Below are 21,181 nucleotides of genomic sequence, written 5' to 3' on the forward strand. Positions count from 1 at the left end.
ACAGTCCTTCTGACCTTCTCTGTCCACCTTATACTTGGAAATATGTTGACATTTCCAAGAAGTATATAATTTTCCAAAAAATTTTATGAGTAGCTGTTATCAAAAGCATCTCCCAATCCACATAAAAGATTTGAAACAAAACATTAAAGATTAGCTAACTCAACCATTTCATTTCATGATGAAATATACACCTAGAACACTTAAGTCTCATGATTAAACAAAACCAGGATTAAATCTTTGTCTTGATACTAACCCAGCACTATTTTTTTTTCTTTTAATGTTTTATTTATCTATTTGAAAGGCAGAGTTACAGAGAGGCAGAGGGGGAGTGGGGCTTTCACCACAATGGCTGAAGGTGAGCCAGTTCATAGCCAGGAGCCAGGAACTTCTTCTGGTTCTCCCACCTGGGTACAGGGACACAAGGACTTAGGTCATCTTCTACTGCTCTTCCAGGTCATAGCAGAGAGCTGGATCGGAAGTGGAGCAGCCAGGACTCGAACTGGCATCCATACAGGATGCCGGAACTGCAGGTGGTGTCTTTACCTACTATGCCACAGTTCTGGCCCTCCCAGCATTATTTCTACAACATTATACTGTTAAGATTTTTTTCCTAATTCTATGAGAACTTCCAATTTTGTTAGTAATGTTAAAGCCACAATTCTTTTTTTAAAGAATGTTATGTATAACAGACTTTATTTTTTTAAAATATTTATTTTGTTTAAAAGGCAAAGTTACAGAGAGAGGGACAGGCAGAGAGACCATCCATCCACTGGTTTACTCCCCAAATGGCTGCAATGGCCAGGGCTGGGCCAGGCCGAAGCCAGGAGCCAGGAGGTTCATCTGAGTCTCCTAATGGGGTGCAGGAGCCCAAGCGCTTGGGCTGCTTTCACAGGCACATTGGCATTGGAGGTAGAACAGCCAGGACTCAAACTGGTACTCATTTGGGATGCTGGTGTGGCAGGCAGCAGCTTTACCTGCTCTGCCACAATGCTGGCCTCTAAACCACAACTCTTCAGTTGCTTGTTCGCAAGCTCTGAACTTAAGCATTGTTGAATTCTATACAGCAGACTATTCATACATATATAAGTATGTGTTGTTTTGAATTACTAATGACTATAGGGGCCAGTGCTGTGGCGCCGCAAGTTAAAGCCTCGGCCTGCAGCAGCACCATCCCATAGAAGTGCTGGTTCAAGTCCCGGCTGCTATATTTCTGATCCAGTTCCCTGCTAATGCACCTTGGGAAGCCGTGGATGGCCCAAGCCTTTGGGCCCCTGTACCCACAGGGGAGACATGAAAGAAGTTCCTGGCTTTAGATCAGCTCAGCTCCAACCATTGCAGCCATCTGGGGAGTGAACCAGTTAAAGGAAGACCTTTCTCTCTTTCTGTCTCTACCTCTCTCTGTAACTCTCAAATATTTTTTAAAAATTTAAAATGACTATAAATGTAGCTACAGAACCTTTTAACTACAGGTATGGTATCTAAAATAATCCAGTGTCTTTCTATTTAGTTGTCACAGTCATTACCTGGGCCTGGTAATATGTGGAGAAACTAGGTTTTATACAGTAATTTTTCAAAGAATTGTTAGGAACTGGGTAGAAATTTTAGCTTTTTATTTTGGTAAGTAAAGACAAAAAGAAACCTACCATCTATAATCACTGTCATTTCACAAAAGAACATTTTAACATCAAAAGTATATTAAGAACATAATATCAAGATAAAGGACGGTTTTCTATACAAAAAGACATTTGATGACCTTATATTGACATTTTTTGCCATGGACTAGTGAAAATTTTGTCATGGATCAGTACTTGTCTGCAGATTGGTGTCTGAACCACTGATATATAGCGTAACAAAATATTAATGTTGAACTGTTGCTAAGGATTATGCTGCATAGATATCTCAAGTGTTTTCTTGAGGAGCATTCTAATTCTACCTGCACTAAAAGGGATCATTACTCTTGATAATGGCTAACTGTTTTTCAGTGCTCTGCAATCATGCTGTCATTTGTCTTTCTTTTTTAGTAGTAAATTTTATTGCACAGAGACCTAAATTCTCATGATAGAAAATATTTTCTACTCAAATAATCCAGTTAAAAGCAGATGTGTTCCTAGTCATAGTATTAAATATAACCATTTACTTAGTTTGCTCCTATAGTCATAGTATTAACAGTATTAACTAGGATAATTTGCTTATTTTTTTGATTGGGTAAAGCCTTAGGAGATGGTTTTCTTTTCACCTTCACAATATCCATTGTTAAATAAGACCAAATATTTCCTGATAGACTATAAACTGTATTAGAACAGAAATATTTTTACTGCTGTAGCATAAGAACATAAAACTCTATCTGGCATGTAGTAAGAATTTATTAAAATTTTATTGAATGAATGATGAACAGTAAATTTGTTTTCTTCCAAATTTTGGATATTGCCTAGAGCTTCTGTTTAAATATATTGAATTGAACCCACATTTGCTCTACTTTCTTCTGAAAATGCCTTAAAATAACCTGAATAATTCTACAAGGGCAAAGAAGTAAAAGTAGGAAAGCACTCAGCCCCCGATTTTTTTTTTTTTTTTTTTCATGTGGGAACCAGGGCTGGGCCTTTAACGAAGATGCAGGTAACCCATGTCTCACATTGGAATACCTGGGTTTAACATCCAGTTAAGACCCCTTCCTTTAGCCAGTGTAGACCCTGGGATGCAGTGGTTATGACTCAAGTCATTGGGTTCCTGCCACCCACATGGAGGACCTGGATTGAGTTCCTAGCTTCAGCTCAACCCAGCCCATTTCCTGCCACTGCAGGTGCTCTGGCGAGTGTACGAGTAGATAGGAGCATATTTTCTCTCTTTCTAAATAAATAAACAAAAGTGAGAACCAGATGGACAATTGGTAATTTGCTTAGCACATGAGAAGTAGAAACCCAACTCAAAGATGCAAAGTGGTCAGAAATTGCAATTGTTGTGTGCTTCTGGAACTGTGAGTTGCAATTGAAGTCCAAGTTAGAAGATGTATTTAAGAGGCTGTTGCACCTCCAGATTTTTCCCCCATCTTGCACAAGTAGGCACTACCCCTCTCCTACTTGGCAGAGATAGAGATTTACATTGTGTAGTTTTAAATATAGCTGAGATTGGCAACATCCAATGGTGTGCTGGAGCCAACTTGTAGCAGTGAGAGCTGGTTGTTAGATATTAAGAAATGTTGTGAACTGGTTCTTAAAACAATGATATCTTGAAATTGGCCATGTTGGGCATATATAACATTAATGAAAATGGCCAATGCTGCAGGATTTTGTTTTGTTTTGAGAGCTAGTTCATCAGTATACTACTGGGAGTATTTTATTGCAGAGAGGATGGAAAGTCTGAACAATGAAGGTTGTGAACTCCAAGCCCAGATTCCCCAGTTAGGGGACAGCTAGCCTAATATCCAGGGATGAAGGATAATGAAAGATTGTTTTCTGGGGAAAACTAACTTGCCCAAAAGAGAACACTATAGCTCCTGCAGTTAAACTCTCCCAATACAAATTGCTCAGTCAGATCAACCTACAGTGAAATCCACCATTTGATGAAACTTTTCAATCAGCTTTTTAATAGCTCATTCTTAAACATACACATGTAGGTAAGGATTACAATACATTTGAAGAAAGCCTCTCATATGAAAAATACAAAACGAAATGAGAATGAAAAAAATCTTGTAGAAATTAGGAGGATTTATATTTGTTAATCCACACAAGAAGAATTAGGAGTCCATAAAGAAGCATTTGTAGAGTGAGAGAGAGCCATAAATAAATTAGCAAGCATAAAAATACACTGGAAATGTTGCAAGATTTATGTTGAAGTGGTCTTCTAGAAAGAAGAATCAAAAGACAAGAAGATGGAAAACAGGAGAAAGAAAATTAGGGGATCAATCTCAGGATTGATCTGAGGATTGGTGACTTTCACAAAATACAGAGAAAATGGAGGGAGAAGTAGTGATCATAGAAACAATACAAAAAGGTACCCGGGCTGAAGGAAATGAATTTGTTAATATATGTTAGTTTATTAACATACTATTGTAAATATTTAGAAACTTCCCTGTTATTATAAGCATCTGTGAATTAAGGAAATGTTGACTCTTACTAATGATATTTATAATACCTTGAAATGGAATGAACAGGCATTTGTTTTGGATGCTCTCAAAGAGATATTTCCTTGTGAGATAGAGGAGAATCTTCATGTCAAAACTGCAAAATGTTTTTATTAGATAAACTGCCATAATTTTATCTTTGCATGTTGATATTTCAGATGTAATTGAGATGGAGTATCTTTAGATGGGATTCTTCTGAAACCTTTAAAATGAGAAGTCTCTATATAGTAATATGGGAAGAAAGCAAGGTATACTATGTTTTCAGAAAGGCAGATTACATATTGATGTACATATTATATGGTCTCATCTGTGTTTAAAAAGATAGCTTGTGTGTTAACAAGATACTTATATGCTTCTAATTTCTGGAAGAATACATGAAAATTGCTGAAGTGATTATTTCTGGAAAGAAGAGTTGATGGAGGATAACTTTCCTGATTATTTCCTTTTGCATGTCTTGTTTTTACCCTGAGTGTGCATAGCTTTAATAAAGATGAACAAAAGAGCTTGAACATTTCTGGTGTATTAGATTTGTAGGTAAGAGTTCTTACTGCTTGCATTCACAGAATTTTACCTGGGTCATCAGCAGACATTGAAGAAATTTAATAATATTGGTGACACTGAATTAATATTTTTAAAATCCTAGTCTTAGAAAAGATATGGTAGTATTTTTACTTTTTAAAAGTGTTTGTGGGGGCAGTGTGGTGACAGTTCTCATATCAATTTAATGAAGTAAGTGTTAATGTAAATATTTAACTTATTCTAAAATGTTAATTAGAAATTAAAATTGTATTTAAGGGTTTCTAGCCAGTTAATTTCTAAAATACACAGGTCTGAAAAAAATGTGTGGTAGTTAAATTTTTTAGTAGTGCTAGGCTGGATTATGCTACATTTCATACTTTTCAGTGCTGTACTTTATATTACTTTTTCAGTACATTAAAACTTATGCAGTGAAACTGAATAATGGCAATGTTTTTATACCCTTTTATAGCCATTTCTTTATCATAACCTCCCCCTATTTTCTGTTAGCTAAACTATAAGCACCTTTGTGTTAATTTATTAAAATTATTGTTGAGATAGCACATTATCACTGGTCTGTATGGCACTTTCAGCATGTTCAAAGTAAAGGTCCAAGCAACATAAAACACATCAAAATTCATTAATGTGGTATTGATTATTTTTTGGATAATTAATTTTATTGCAGACCCTTGAAAGAGATAATGAGCTGCAAAGGGAGAAGGTAAAAGAAAATGAAGAAAAGTTCCTTAATCTTCAAAATGAGCATGAAAAAGCACTAGGAACTTGGAAGAGACATGTAAGTTCATTAAATAATAAAATATTAAAATATTTTAAGTAATTGTAGATATTTTAAATAACTATTAAATGCTAAGAAAATATCATAAAAGTAATACACAAATAAAGTCAGACATAGTTTCTTCTTGCACTCATATGTCAAAATGTGAATGCTTTTTAAAAGCTAAATTTAATAAAGTTCCCTGAAATATTTTCAGGCATGGAAGACCACACATATACGGGGGTGTATGTGTGTGTGTATGTGTATGAGAAAGAAAGAGTGAGAGAGAATACAAGCTGAATAACTTTCCACTTGTGATTAAAATTGATTTACCTTTTAATAATAGTATTTTAGTAAATGATTTAAAAATGATTTATTTATTTGAAAGTCAGAGTTATATAGAGAGAGGAAGAGAGAGAGAGAGAGAGATCGAGATCGAGATCGAGATCTTCCATCTGTTGGTTCACTCCGCAAATGGCCACAATGGCAGGGGCTAGACCAGACCAAAGCCAGGAGTCAGGGGCTTCTTCCAGGTCTCCCACATGGGTGGAGGGACCCAAGCACCTCGGCTATCTTCTGATGCTTTCCCAAGTGCTGCATTAGCAGGAAGCTGGATCAGAAGTAGAGCAGCTGGGGGCCGGCAGTGTGGCACAGCGGGTTAATGCCCTGGCCTGGAGTGCTGGCATCTGATATGGGCGCCGGTTCAAGACCCAGCTACTCCATTTCCAATCCAGCTCTCTGCTATGGCCTGGGAGAGCAGTAGAAGATGGCACAAGTCCTTGGGCCCCTGCACCCACATGGGAGAACTGGAGGAAGCTCCTGGCTCCCGGCTTTGGATCGGTACAGCTCTGGCCATTGTGGCCATCTGGGGAGTGAACCAGTGGATGGAAGACCTCTCTCTCCCTCTCCCTCTCCCTCTCCTCTCTCTGTGTAACTCTGACTTTCAAATAAATAAATAAATCTTAAAAAAAAAAAAAAAGTGAAGCAGCTGGAGCTCAAGCCAGCGCCGGTGTAGGATACTGGTATCACAGGCAGTGGCTTTACCCACTATGCCACAATGCTGGGCCTTTTTTTTTTTTTTTTTTAAGATTTATTTTTTTTATTTGAAAGAGAGGAAGAGACAGAATGGTTCACTCCCCAAATGGCCACAATGGCCATGGCTGGGCCAGGCCAAAGCCAGGAGCCAGGAGCTTCTTCCAGGTCTCCCATATGAGTAGCAGGGGTCCAAACATGTGGGCCATCTTCTGCTCCTTTTCCCAGGCCATTAGTAAGGAACTGCATCAGAAGTGAAGCAGCTGGAAGTCAAACTGGTGTCCATATGGGATGCCAGCATTGCAGGTGGCAGGCTTACCTATTATGTCACAATGCTGGCCCCTAGAAAATGATTAAATAAAGAATTATGTGTGTACTACTATTATTAGCTTACCTATTTTGCTTTCTTCAGCACTTTGGTTGAGATGTATTAGAGCTATGTTTAGAATATGTATACAGAAAATTGAGTTCTGTAGTAGTAGTAATTTATCATGAGAGTTGATAGATTATGGATATGGCTGTTTTTGTATATTTATTTTATACTGAATTTTAATTTCCATGTAATAGGTAATAAAATAATAATATAAAAGGATATAAACTTAAGTTGTAAAATACAAGGTTCACATTCAAGATTGGAAAGTCCCAAAACTGATTACTCTTTTTTTTATATTATTTTTTTTATCTTTTTATTTTTTAATTTTATTTATTTATTTATTTATTTATTTTAACAGGCAGAGTGGATAGTGAGAGAGAGAGACAGAGAGAAAGGTCTTCCTTTTTGCCGTTGGTTCACCCTCCAATGGCCGCCGCGGCTGGTGCATCGCGCTGATCCGAAGCCAGGAGCCAGGTGCTTCTCCTGGTCTCCCTTGCAGGTGCAGGGCCCAAGGACTTGGGCCATCCTCCACTGCACTCCCGGGCCATAGCAGAGAGCTGGCCTGGAAGAGGGGCAACCGGGATAGAATCCGGAGCCCCAACCGGGACTAGAACCCGGTATGCTGGCGCCGCAAGGCAGAGGATTAGCCTGTTAAGCCACGGCGCCGGCCGATTACTCTGTTTTAATGTCAGTTTTAATTGCCCTTTTTATTCTTATTAAAGAATTAACAGAGTAGAAAGTCAGTACTTATAAGTTTCTGAAGTTATAGTTTAGAAAAGCATGACCGGCCGGCGCTGTGGCTTAACAGGCTAATCCTCCACCTTGTGGCGCCGGCACACCGGGTTCTAGTCCCAGTTGGGGCTCCAGATTCTATCTCGGTTGCCCCTCTTCCAGGCCAGCTCTTTGCTATGGCCTGGGAAGGCAGTGGAGGATGGCCCAAGTCCTTGGGCCCTGCACCCCATGGGAGACCAGGAGGAAGTGCCTGGCTCCTGGCTTCGGATCAGCGAGATGCGCCGGCTGCAGCGGCCATTGGAGGGTGAACCAACGGCAAGAAGGAAGACCTTTCTCTCTCTCTCTCACTATCCACTCTGCCTGTCAAAAAAAAAAAAAAAGAAAAGAAAAGCATGACCAATACTAATTGTATTGTATTGCTATATTATATAATTTTTATGTAAATTCCAACTTGAAAACATTTTCTGTAGATGATTTTTTTTTTGACAGGCAGAGTTAGACAATGAGAGAGAGAAAGACAGAGAGAAAGGTCTTCCTTCCATTGGTTCACCTCCAAAATGGCCACGATGGCCGGTGCTGCACCCATCCGAAGCCAGGAACCAGTTGCTTCCTCGTGGTCTCCCACGTGGGTGCAGGGCCCAAGCACTTGGGCCATCCTCCACTACCTTCCTGGGCCACAGCAGAGAGCTGAACTGGAAAAGGAGCAACCGGGACAGAAACGACACCCCAACCGGGACTAGAACCCCGGGGTGCCGGCACCGCAGGCGGAGGATTAGCCTAGTGAGCCGTGGCACCGGCCAGATGATTTTATTTAAATTGTTATATAAGTAACTCTGTTCATTTTCAGCTAATATTTTTTGGGTTTATAGTTTGGAGTATTCAGTTCTTCAATGATGATTTTGAAGCATTTAACTCAAATCTAAGAAGATTGTGCTTAGTTATATCAGGGTACTAAAAATGTTTAATAATTTCTATAGTGTAAAGTATCATTAAGCAGTAAACATATTAATCTTCATTTTACTTACAATGTATCCCAGTACCTCCTTCTTATCCTCAGTGTTTAAAAGATCATGGAAATGGTACTGTCATGATAAGGAAAATGATAAAGTTAAAAAGTAATATAAAATTATATTTGCCAAGTGTGCTACATACAAAGAAGGAGATCAATTGAGCTAAGAGAATTGAATATTCATTTTCTCTGATTAAGTTACAACCATGCTCCTATCCCAAGAAAAAGGTGAATCAAGAAAAATAGGAGGGCTGGCGCTGTGGCGTAGCAGGTAAAGCTGCCGCCTGCAGTGCCGGCATCCCATATAGGTGCCATTTCAAGTCCCTGCTGCTCTACTTCCAATCCAGCTCTCTGCTGTGGCCTGGGAAAGCAGTAGAAGATGGCCCATGTCTTTGGGCCCCTGTACCCGCATGGGAGACCCAGAGGAAGCTCCTGGCTCCTGGCTTTGAATCAGCGCAGGTCCAGCAGTTGCAGCCATTTTGGGGGGTGAACCAGCGGATAGAAGACAGCTATCTCTGCCTCTACCTTGCTGTAACTATGCCTTTCAAAATAAACCAATAAACCTTTAAAAAATAGGGAGTTTCACTGATGAGGCCTCAGTCCATAAATTTGGATAACACTGGTTATATCTTGGAATTTTTAGTTTCTACAATGATTTCACTGCCAAAATACATTAGTACTTAACAGAATGTAGTGAAATAAGAAAAAATGCTCAAGTTTTCTTGAATGGGAGATTAGATCTACTCTTTAATTGTATTTTCTCTAAATTTTTCACTATTCTTGAGTGAAGGACAATAATAGTATAGCTACTGAGATAAAGATGGGTTTTTAAAAAATCATAAAGATACTGACAAAAGTAAGTTGGAACCATATAAACTATTATTTTATATTTGGTCATTCAAAAAATGAATAGTGAAAGAAAATGCTATCCTAATATAACTTACTATATATTTTAGATGTTATTAAAATGTATTGAAATGTTATAGTGTTATGTGTCTGTTTTGAGGTGACTAATTACATAGCTAATGGATATGTATAGACAAAAAAATGAGGATATTCAGAAATTATTTAAGGAAGGGGGTCACAAAAGAACTTCAATTTCTAACATTTATTAAACATAATGCTATGTGTTAGGCATTATTATAAGCACTGGATTTTCACAGGTGGCTAAAATACAATTACCAAAGAATACACACTCTCAAAGGACAGATAACTATAGAATTAACCACAATATTGTGGCATGCTTTTTAACAGTATAACAAAGGGATTTGAAAAAGTAAAAAAATAAATCACATCCTATAGCCAGGTTAAAAAAAGTTTAAGAAAAAAGATTGACACTAGAGATTGACCTTGAAAGATAAATAGGAAGTCACCAAGCACAAGTATTCATTCCCAACCATTCCTACTCCATCCTATGGTACTCCTTAAGAAAGAATGGGAAAAATGAAGCTATGAAACTGCATTTACTAAGCCAGGAGCTTCCTTGAGGTCTCCCACATGGGTGAAGGGGCCCAAGCACTTGGACCATTTTCCACTGCTATCCCAGGCACATTGGTAGGGAGCTGGATGGGAAATGGAGCAGCCGGGACTTGAGCCAGTGCCCATACGGAATGCCAGCACTGTGTAGGCTCAAACTTCTGCACCACAGCACTAGTCCTGAAACTGCATTTTCAAGTAAGATCTGACTGGTTCACTCTGTCAAAAACAGGGTATGTGGACTATGACACTGGAAAGTAGGTCATCATCTTTTGAAGGATTCTTTACTGAGGGAACTGAATTTCATAAGTAATGAGAAGCCATTGAGAATTTTAGAACAGGAAAGTGACATGGGCATATTTGTGTTTTAGGAAAATAACTCTTGTAATAGTATGAAGGTTGGAGTTTGTGTTTATAGAAAGAGACCAGTAAGAAAAAGATTACAATAATTCTGCCATGAGCATACGAGGGTGTGAATTAGAACCATAGTAAAGAGAACAGAGAAGAGGGATAGATGGCAGGAAGCATTGTGGAAGAATTGGCAGGATTATTGACATTTTATATGTAATGGGCATTGAGAGAGTAAAAGGAGTCAAATATACCTCTGAGATTAGCATTATTTCTAGATTGAGGATGTACTAACTGACAAGGAATATAGGAGAAAATTTGGTGCACAGATACTGGATTTAATTTGAAAAACTGTTGAATTTGTGGTGCAAGCAAGAGATCTAGCTTGAACTTTATACCGTGCATTTGGAAACGTGAGCCTAATCTCAGGAGAGAGGTTGGGAGGAGACACAGATTTAAGATTTATTAACATAAAGGAGAAATTTGAAGTTGTAGGTGAAATAAGATCACTTACAGAAGAAATGGAGGAACTGAAGAGAAGAAGGACTAAACAAAGAGCCTTGGGGGGCCTGTGCCCTGGCTCACTAGGCTAATCCTCTACCTGCGGTGCCGGCACACCAGGTTCTAGTCCCGGTTGGGGCGCCGGATTCTGTCCCGGTTGCTCCTCTTCCAGTCCAGCTCTCTGCTGTGGCCCGGGAAGGCAGTGGAGGATGGCCCAAGTCCTTGGGCCCTGCACCCGTATGGGAGACCAGGAGGAAGTGCCTGGCTCCTGGCTTCGGATCAGCACAGCGTATAGTAGCAGCCATTTGGGGGGGTGAACCAACAGAAGGAAGATCTTTCTCTCTGTCTCTCTCTAACTCTGCCTGTCCAAAAAAAAAAAAAAAAAAAAAAAAAAGAACCTTGGGGAATACCATCATTTTTTGTTTGGGATGTGTGTGTGTATATTGAGGCAGGAGGGAAAGAAGCTGGGGTAGGGGTGGGGACTGATAAGAACAGTGGGAAAAAACAGAAAGATAAAGAGAGAATAGAACTACACAGCCAAGAGAGGAGGCTTATTGAAGAACACAGTAGTCAACATAACCAAATGTGTGAGTCTTCAGAAAAAAATAATTCTGCCAATATGAGGTGGTATTTGAGAAGATAGAGCAATGAAGGGAAAAGTCAGGGTTAAAGAACGATGGGATCTTCCTCTCTGTCTCCCCCTCTCACCTCTCCTGTCACTCAAAAATTTTTTAAATGATGAAATATTAGAATTTGAAAGTAGCAAATGTGGACTATTTAAGAATTGAGAGAAAGAGTAACTGGATAAAGAAGAACAATTAGGAAGTGAATAGAGCATATTTGTGGGCCGAGAAGATGCTATTGCAGTGTGAGAGACTGAGAATAGGCAGAGGAGGAGACAAAATCTAGGGAGAAAGGAGATGATAAAGAACACATGGAAGATTTAGCTGTGGAAAACAAGTATTTTGCAGAGATAGATTAAAAGATTTTAAAATGGATAAGATGAAGAGAAAGCTATATGTTTATATCTACTGGCCTCTGTAAGAAATATTATACATGTTTATAGGATTTGTGTAAGGAGTTTCAATAAATTATGGCTCTTAATATTATTAATTTGTGATACTAAATCACAGTGTATGTTAATAAAGTATTTTCAGATAAGATATATACTTGCTCATCTTTATTAAATGTTGTAATAGGTTGAAGAACTTACTGAAGAAATTAATGAGGTCAAAAATGAATTATCATTACTTAAAGAAACTCATATTAAGCTACAAGAACATCACAACAAATTTTGTGAACAGAGAAAGTTTGAGAAAGACAAGAAGTTTCAGGTAAAATTAAAGTATATTGGGAGGATACAAACTGGTGTAGTAATTAGAATGATCATTGATGATTTTCTCCTTGTTCTGTATGTTGCATTTCCTACATTTTAAGAAATGAATATTAGTATGTGGTCTGTGATACATTTTAGTTAATTTTCATATGCAGTATAATATAAGGATAAAGGGCTAAAGGGCTGTTTATTTGGAGATGGATTCATAATCATTCCAGCACACAGTTTTGTTGAAAAAAATTATTCTTTCTTTTCCTGGACCGTGATGCTGTCTTTGAAAATCAGTTGACCAAGTATGTATCAGCTGGATTCTTTATTACATTCTATACATTATTATTGCATTACATTCCATGTATATTTAAGTATATATATATATGTAAATATATATGTATGTATATATATACTTAAGTAATACTACACTATCTTTATTAGTGTATCTTTGTAAGAATTCTTTTTTTTCAACTTTTATTTAATAAATATAAATTTCCAAAGTACAACTTTTGAATTATAGTGGCTTTTCCCCCCATAACCTCCCTCCCACCCGCAACCATCCCATATCCCACTCCCTCTCCCATCCCATTCTTCATCATGATTAATTTTCTTTTCTTTTCTTTTCTTTTTTTTTTTTGACAGGCAAAGTTAGAGAGAGAGAAACAGAGAGAAAGGTCTTCCTTCTGTTGGTTCACCCCCCAAATGGCTGTTACGATTGGCGCACTGCGCCGATCCGAAGCCAGGAGCCAGATGTTTTTTTCTGGCCTCCTATGCAGGTGCAGGGCCCAGGGACTTGGGCCATCCTCCACTGCCTTCCCAGACCACAGCAGAGAGCTGGACTGGAAGAGGAGCAACCGGGACAGAATCCGGTGCCCCTACAGGGACTAGAACCCGGGATGCCGGCACTGTAGGCGGAGGATTAGCCAAGTGAGCTGTGGTGCCGGCCATCATCACGATTCATTTTCAATTATCTTTATATACAGAAGATCAACTTAGTATATACTAAGTAAAGATTTCAACAGACTGCACCCATAAATACACACAAAGTGTGGAGTACTGTTTGGGTAGTAGTTTTACCTTAAATTCGCATAGTACAACACATTAAGGACAGAGGTCCTACATGGGGAGCAGGTGCACAGTGACTCCCATTGTTGATTTAATGATTGACACTCTTATTTATAATGAAAGTAATCACCCGAGGTTCTTGTCATGAGCTGCCAAGGCTATGGAAGCCTCTTGAGTTCACCAACTCCGATCTTATTTAGACAAGGCAATATTCAAAGTGGAAGTTCTCTCCTCCCTTCAGAGAAAGGTACTGCCTTCTCTGATGGCCCGTTCTTTCAGCTGGGATCTCACACAGATTTTCTTAAAATATAGTCCTTCAGTTTTGTTGCTTTCAGAACTTCTGCTTGCCATGCCAGGTGCTCCATACCACAATATCATTTTTAGAATTAGTTTTTCAATTTCTAAAAAGCATGTGGAATTTTGATTGTGGTTGTGTTGAGTCTATAGAGTAATTTGCAAAGAATTAACATTTTTATAATATTAAGTTGCTTAGTCCATGAACATGGTATAGCTTTTTACTATCTATTTATTTGGATATGTAAAATATCTCTTCAAAATATTTTGGAGTTTTTATTGTACAGGTCTTGCAAATATTATGTTAATTTATCCCTTAATATTTAATGTTTTAGATTCCCTTTTAAACAGTATTTTTTAATTTAACTTTTAAATAAAAGATTTATTTTATTTATTTGAAAGAGTTACAGAGAAAGAGGGAGAGACAGAGAAAGAGAAATCTCCCATCCACTGGTTTACTCCCCAAATGGCCTCAACAGCCAGGGTTGGACCAGACTGAAGTCAGGAACCAGGAGCTTTCTCTGGATCTCTAACATGGATGCAGGGGCCCAAGCACATGGGCCATCCTCCACTGCTTTTCCCAGGCACATTAGCAGAGAGTTGGATCAGAAGTGGAGCAGCTGGAACTCAAACTGGTGCCCATATGGGATGCTGGCATCACATATGGTGGCCTTACTCACTATGCCACAGTGCTAGTCCCTAAATTTAATTGTTCACTTCTCATATATAGAACAATTGATTTTTTTAAAAAAAATTTTTGACAGGCAGAGTGGACAGTGAGAGAGAGAGAGAGAGACAGAGAGAAAGGTCTTCCTTTTGCCATTGGTTCACCCTCCAATGGCCGCCGCGGCCAGCGCGCTGCAGCCGGCACATCACGCTGATCCGAAGGCAGGATCCAGGTGCTTCTCCTGGTCTCCCATGCGGGTGCAGAGCCCAAGGACTTGGGCCATCCCCCACTGCACTCCCTGGGCCATAGCAGAGAGCTGGCCTGGAAGAGGGGCAACCGGGACAGAATCCGGTGCCCTGACCGGGACTAGAACCCGGTATGCTGGCGCCGCAAGGCAGAGGATTAGCCTATTGAGCCACGGCGCCAGCCTATTGATTTTTATACAATAACTTTATTTATTTGAGAGAGAGAGAAGGGAAAGTGCAAGAGCAAGCATGTCCTCCCATCTACTGGTTCACTCAGTACATGCCCTTAATGTCCCTGGCTCAAGGGCTGAAACTAGGAGCCAAGAACTCCATCCAGGACTCCCATGTAAGAAGCAGGAACCTAATTACTTGAGCCATCATCTCAAGGTTTGCATTAGTGGGAAGCTAGCATTGGGAGCCAGAGGTAGGTATTGGACCCAGCCATCTAATATGGGATGTGGGCATATTAACTGCTAGGCTGAATGTCTATCAGTTCATTTTAAAAGTAACTCATATGGGGCCAGCATTGTGGTGTAGTGTGTAAAACCACCGCCTGCAGTGCCAAGATCCCATATAGGCACCAGTTTGAGTCCCAGCTGCTCCCCTTCCAATCCAACTCTCTGCTGTGGGCTGGGAAAGCAGTAGATGATGGCCTAAGTGTTTGGGCCCTGGCACCCACATGGGAGACCCGGAAGAAGCTCCTGGCTCCTGGCTTCGGGTTGGCTTAGCTCTGGTCATTACGGCCATCTGGGGAGTGAACCAGTGGATGGAAGGCCTCTCTCCCTCTCTCTCTTTCCCTCTGTAGCTCTGCCTTTCAAATAAATAAAAAATCTTTAAAAATAAATTAACTCATTATTATAGCAATTTTTCTAGTTGAACTGTTGGGATTTCTATATATATATATATATATATATATATATATGATCACGATGTCTGTGAATTCAAGGCAGTTTTACTTCTTTTTTTCTAAAATGTGGTATACATTTTATTTCTTAGTAAACTAAGCACTAGCTAGGGTCCTGTAATATAGTGTTGAAAAAACATTGTGACAGTGGGCCTGCTTGTCTTGTTTCTCATCTTAGGTGGAGAATATTTAGTCTTTCACTCTTTCAGATGATATTAGCTGCAGGCTTTTTATTAATACTCTTAATCAGATTGAGAAAGTTTCTTTCTATTCCTTACTTGCTGAGCTTTTATCATGAAGGAGTTTTTTAAAATATTTATTTTATTTATTTGAAAGGCAGAGTTACTGAGAGAGCGAGGGAAAGATAGATCTTTCATCTACTGGTTCACTCTCCAGATGGCTGCAACAGCTGGTACTGGACCAGGATGAAGCCAGGAGCCTCATTCAGGTCTCCCATGTGGGTGCAGGGGCCCAAGGACTTGGGCCATCTTTCACTCATTTCCTAGGCACATTAGCAGGGAGCTGGATTGGAAGTGGAGCAGCAAGGACTCGAACTGGTGTCCATATGGAATGCTGGCATTGCAGGTGGTGGCTCAGCCTGCTATGCCACAAAACCAGCCCTGTGAATGAGTTTTTATCATGAATGGGTATATAAAGTTAATTAAAAATGAATCTTAATGAAGAATGGGATGGGAAGAGGAGTAGGAGGAGGGATGGGAGTGGGGGTGGGAGGGTAGGAATTGGGAGAAGAACCACTGTATTCCCAAAGCTGTACCTATGATATTTGCATTCATTAAATAAAAGCTTTAAAAAATCATGAATGGGTATTAAATTTTGTTAGACACTTTTCCTGTATCCAATTCATTGCATTTTCTTTATTATGTTAATATTAATTAGATTTATTGATTTCCAAATGTTTAAGTAAGCTTGGATTCCTGGAATAAACACCAATTGATCTTGATGTGTATTATCCTTTTTTTATATGACTGAATTTTTTTAAGATTTTTATTTATTTATTTGAAAGTCAGAGTTACAGAGAGAAAGAGAGACAGAGACAGAGAGGTCTTCCATCCACTGGTTCACTCCCCAGATGGTCTCACTGTCCGGAGTTGTGCTGATCCAAAGCCAGGAGCCAGGAGCTTCTTCCTGTACTCACACATGAGTGCAGGCGCCCAAGGACTTGGGCTATCTTCTGCTGCTTTCCCAGGCCATAGCAGAGAGCTGGATCGGAAATGGAGCAGCCAGAACTCAAACTGGCACTCATATGGGATGCCTGCACTGGAATTGGTGGCTTTACCCACTGTGCCACAGCGCTGGCCCCATTACTGAATTTGAATTGCTAATGTTTTGTTAAGGATTTTGCATTGGTGAAGAATATGGATCTGTAAATTTTGTTTGTTTTTTCTTTGTATTTTTTTTATCTGGTCTCTGTGTCACTAGTTACACTAGTCTCATAAACTGAGTTGAAGTATGTTCCTTCCTCCTATATTTCCTGGAAGAGTTTGTGTAGAATTGGTGTTAGTTCTTTATTAAATGTTTATTAAATTAAATATTAGAATTCACCTGTGAAGCTATCTGGGCTTTTTCTTTGTGAAAATATTTTTAATAACTAGGTTAGTATTTAAATTATTTACAAAGCTGTACAGATTCTCAGTTTCTACTTTTGTTGATGTGGAAAAAAGAGTTGACATGGCAGGTCTGTAACTGCTACCCTTAGAAAGGCTTACTTTTAAGTAAACTTGGTCTTTGGCTGAGGTCTGGAAACTCAGAGTTGAGGAGGGTTCCTACTATCTCCTAAGTGACAAGAGTGGCTTACAGTGCCTAAACTGTTAGTAGAAAAAAATGCAGTTTATTCTGAATGTCTAATTTTGTTCTGGGAATCTGGCTAGGCAGATAGTGCCTGCATGACTAGTCTCCCAAAAACCTTGGCAGTGAGTCTCTAATGAACTTCCTGTAGACAGCATTTCACTTGATGTCAGATGCTGCAGGAATTAGCATGTCCTATGTGAATCCATTGGGAGATAACTTCTAGAAGCTTGTACCTGGTTTTCTCATAACTTCACCTCCTGTGCTTTTTCCTTTGCCTGTTTTGTTTTACATCCTTTTGCTGTAATAATCTTAACCAAGAGTGTGACTGTAAATTGAGACATATGGGTCCCCCAAATAAATGAATCACGGATTTGGATAAATTTTTTAAAAAATTTATTTGAGAGGGATTGGGAAGGACAGAGAGGGAAAGAAGGAGCACATCTTTATCCATTGGTTTACTCCTCAAATGCTCTCAACAGGTAGGGCAGGGCTGGGGCTAGAACCAAGAATGTAATCTAGGTCTCCCACATAGATGGCAGGAATCCAGTTGCTTGAGCCATCACTTTTGCCTCTCAGAGTCTGCATTAGCTGGAAGCTGGAGTTAGGAGTCAGAGCCAAAGCCAGAAATGAAACTCACATTCTTAGCATCTAAACTGCTAGGCTAAGTGCCCCTCCCAGTTTGGGTGACTTTTCTTTCAAGGAACTTTTACTTTTCATAAATTTTCATATTTATGGGCTTAGAGTTGCTCATAATAATCCCTCCTCCTCTTGTTCCTCTGTAGGATATGTATTGATATCCCTCTTTTATTCATGATATTTATGATTCCTGTTCACCCACCTACCCCCTACAGTGTAGTTAGAAGTTTTCCAGTTTTATTGATCTTTTCAAAGAACCAGGTGTGGACTTTATGATTTCCTTGTTATGTTTGTTCATTTCATTAATTTTCTTTGCTATTAACATTCTTATTTTCTTCATTCTACTTACTTTGGGTTTATTTTTTTTTCCTGGATATTTAAGTTTTGAATCCCCCCCCCCTTTTTTTTTTAAGATTTATTTGAAAGGGAGAGTTAGAGAAGACATGGAGAGAGAAATCTTTCATCTGCTGGTTCATTTTCCAGATGGCCACAATGGCCACAGCTAGGCCAGACCGAAGCCAGGAGTTTCATTTAGGTCTCCCACGAGGGTGGTAGGGGCCCAAACGCTTGGACCATCTTCTGCTTTTCCAAGGCCACTAGCAGTGAGCTAGATGGGAGGTTGAGCAGCTCAAACACAAACTGGTGCCCATATGGGATGCCTGCCTTACAGGCAGTGACTTTATCTGCTATGCCACAAGACCGACCCCAAGTTAGAATCTTAGAACACTGATTATTTTTCTTTCATAAGTATTCAAAGTTATAAATATTCCTGTAAGCACTGCTATAACTGCATTCCACAAATTGTGATATGCTTTCATTTACTTCAGATAGAATACTTTAATATTTCTTTTGTGAGATCTTCTATAACTCATGGGTAAGGGTATGGGTAAAAAAAATATGTTGTTCAGTTTCCAAATGCCTTTCTATTAATGATTTAAATATAATTTGGTTATAGTCAGAGAACCTTCTAGGTTAGACTTTCATCTTTTCAGCTATATTACCACTTGTTCTTTTGTCAAGTGTGTGGTCCATCTTGGAGAATAGTTCCTGTGTTCTTGAAAATAATACATATTCTGTGGTTGATTTGAGGAGTGTTTTATGAATGTCAGTAGGTCAAACTGGTTGATTATATTGTTCATGCCTTCTCTGTACTTTCTGATTGTGAGTGTGTGTGTAGGTGCTTGTTCTGTCAGGGGTAGAAGAAAGTTGAAAATCTGTAACTGGGAATTTATCTTTTTTCCGTTCTGCTGATTTTTTCCTTCATGTGTTTTTAAGCCTTATTATCAGTTATACAATTTATGATTGTTAGAGTACATTTATTATTTCATGACTTTCTAATTGACATTTTTATCATTATGAAATGTGCATTTTTTTTAAATAGAAGTTGCCGTTGGAGCTGGCGCTGTGGCATAGCAGGTAAAGCCATGCCTGCAATGCCGGCATCCCATATGGACAGCCGGTTCAAGTCCGGCTGCTCTGCTCCTGGTCCAGCTCCCTGCTAATGCGCCTAGGAAAGCATTGGAAGATGGCCCAAGTCCTTAGGTCCCTGCACCCACTGGGAGACCCAGAAGAAGCTCCTGGCTTCGGATTGGCACAGCTACTGCTATTGCAGCCATTTGGAGAATGAATCAGTAGATGGAGGATCTCTGTTTCACTCTCTCTCTCCCTCTGTAACTCTGCCTTTCAAATAAACAAATCTTAGCACACACACAAAGTTGCCTGTTAAATATTTTACTGTCTTCATACTAGGCTTGTGAGGTTTTTAAAATGGGATTGCATTTTGTTCATCATTGGATCCCAATGCTTCATGTGTACATGTACTCAGTAAATGGGGGGTAGGGAAGGGTACTGAACTGATTCTGTTTTAAGGATATATAGAAATATCGCTTAAAACAGTTTACCTGCTATTCTCCTTTGCTTTTCATAGAGTGGTTTTTCTATCATATATGAGAATATTTCAAAAAGTTCTTGGAAAATGTGTATTATGAGGAGAAATGTTGATTTCAGGGTTTATGACACCAAGATAAACCTCTCAATTCCATTTTTCCACAAACTTTTTGAAGTTCCCTTGTATAATGTATAATATGATAATGTGTAGATGTTGTAAGGGTCTCCATTTTATTTAAATATAAGACTATATGAAATGAACTTAGCTATCTTACTACTAAAAGTAGTGTTTTAAAAATTAGTGGGGCCAGTGCTATGGTGTAGCGGGTAAAGTTGCCGCCTGCAGTGCCAGCATCCCATATGGGCACCAGTTGAAGTCCCAGCTTCTCTACTTCCAATCCAGCTCTCTGCTATGGCCTGGGAAAGCAGTAGAAGGTGGCCCAAGTCCTTCGGACTGCACCCGTGTGGGAGACCCAGAGGAATCTCCTGGCTTCGGATCGGCCCAGCTTCGGCCGTTGTGGCCATTTGGGGAGTGAACCAGCAGATGAAGACTCTCTCTCTCTCTCTCTCTCTCTCTCTCTCTCTCTCTGTGTGTGTGTGTGCCTCTGCCTCTCTATCTTTTGAATAAATAAATAGTTCTTTTAAAAAAATTAGTGAAAAATCAGTTTTCAAATTTTTTAAAATGATTTATTTATTTGAAAGAAAAAGGGAGAGAGAGAGAGGGAGAGTTCTTCATTCTGCTGGTTCATTCCCCAGATGGCTACAATACCCAGTGCAGGGCCCGCCCAAAGCCAGAAGCCAGGAGCTTCATCTGGGTCTCCCATGTGCCTGGCAGGGACCCAAACACTTGTGCTGTCTTCCACTGCTTTTTCCAGGCCATTAGCAGGGAACTTGATAGGAAACAGAGCAGCTTGGACTCGAACTGGTGCTGATGTGGGATACCAGCATTGCAGGCAGTAGCTTTACACACTGTGCCACAAGACAGGGCCCCTCAGATAGAAATTGTTAATGCTTAAATTGAAACATGGATCCTGTTTTTGTCAGACAAGTTTGTTGAGCTGTTTTATTCTTTTAAATTTCTTTTGTGTTAAATGAATCTTTTCTCTTTTACACTAGAATGCTCCAGAAGTAAATAATGAAAACTGTGAAATGCTAACTGAAACATCAGAAAACACCATCATACAGAAATATAATTTTGAGCAAGAAAAAAGGGAAGAAAATACTGAGAGTTTTTGTTCAGATGCTGGTAACAAAGAAACACAGCAGGAAAAGAAAAAATGCCTGCCGATAGAAGAAACTATCACAAAAGGTAACCATAAAGTTGTATTGGTAACTTCTCTAACTTGTAAGATTTTTTTTGACAGATAAAGATTCTGCCAAAGTGCTGTGCTGGACCTTCTCTTGCAACTGAGGGGAATACCGGTTACAGTCTTTGATTTGAAGTCATTATATTGGGCCGGCACCG

General features: G+C 39.4%; 1 protein-coding gene across 1 annotated transcript in view; it reads left to right on the top strand.

The window, feature by feature from the left end:
* CCDC73 (coiled-coil domain containing 73) overlaps positions 1–21,181 on the top strand; it is a 142,819-nt gene that overhangs the window by 111,890 nt on the left and 9,748 nt on the right. Inside the window, exons 12-14 of the mRNA XM_062196348.1 lie at positions 5,322–5,432; positions 12,082–12,216; positions 20,833–21,025. Of these exons, the coding sequence (XP_062052332.1) occupies positions 5,322–5,432; positions 12,082–12,216; positions 20,833–21,025 (439 nt within the window). The remainder of the gene's footprint in view (positions 1–5,321; positions 5,433–12,081; positions 12,217–20,832; positions 21,026–21,181) is intronic.

Source organism: Lepus europaeus, chromosome 7 (genome assembly GCF_033115175.1).
Source record: "Lepus europaeus isolate LE1 chromosome 7, mLepTim1.pri, whole genome shotgun sequence".
Classification (NCBI taxonomy): Eukaryota; Metazoa; Chordata; class Mammalia; order Lagomorpha; family Leporidae; genus Lepus; species Lepus europaeus.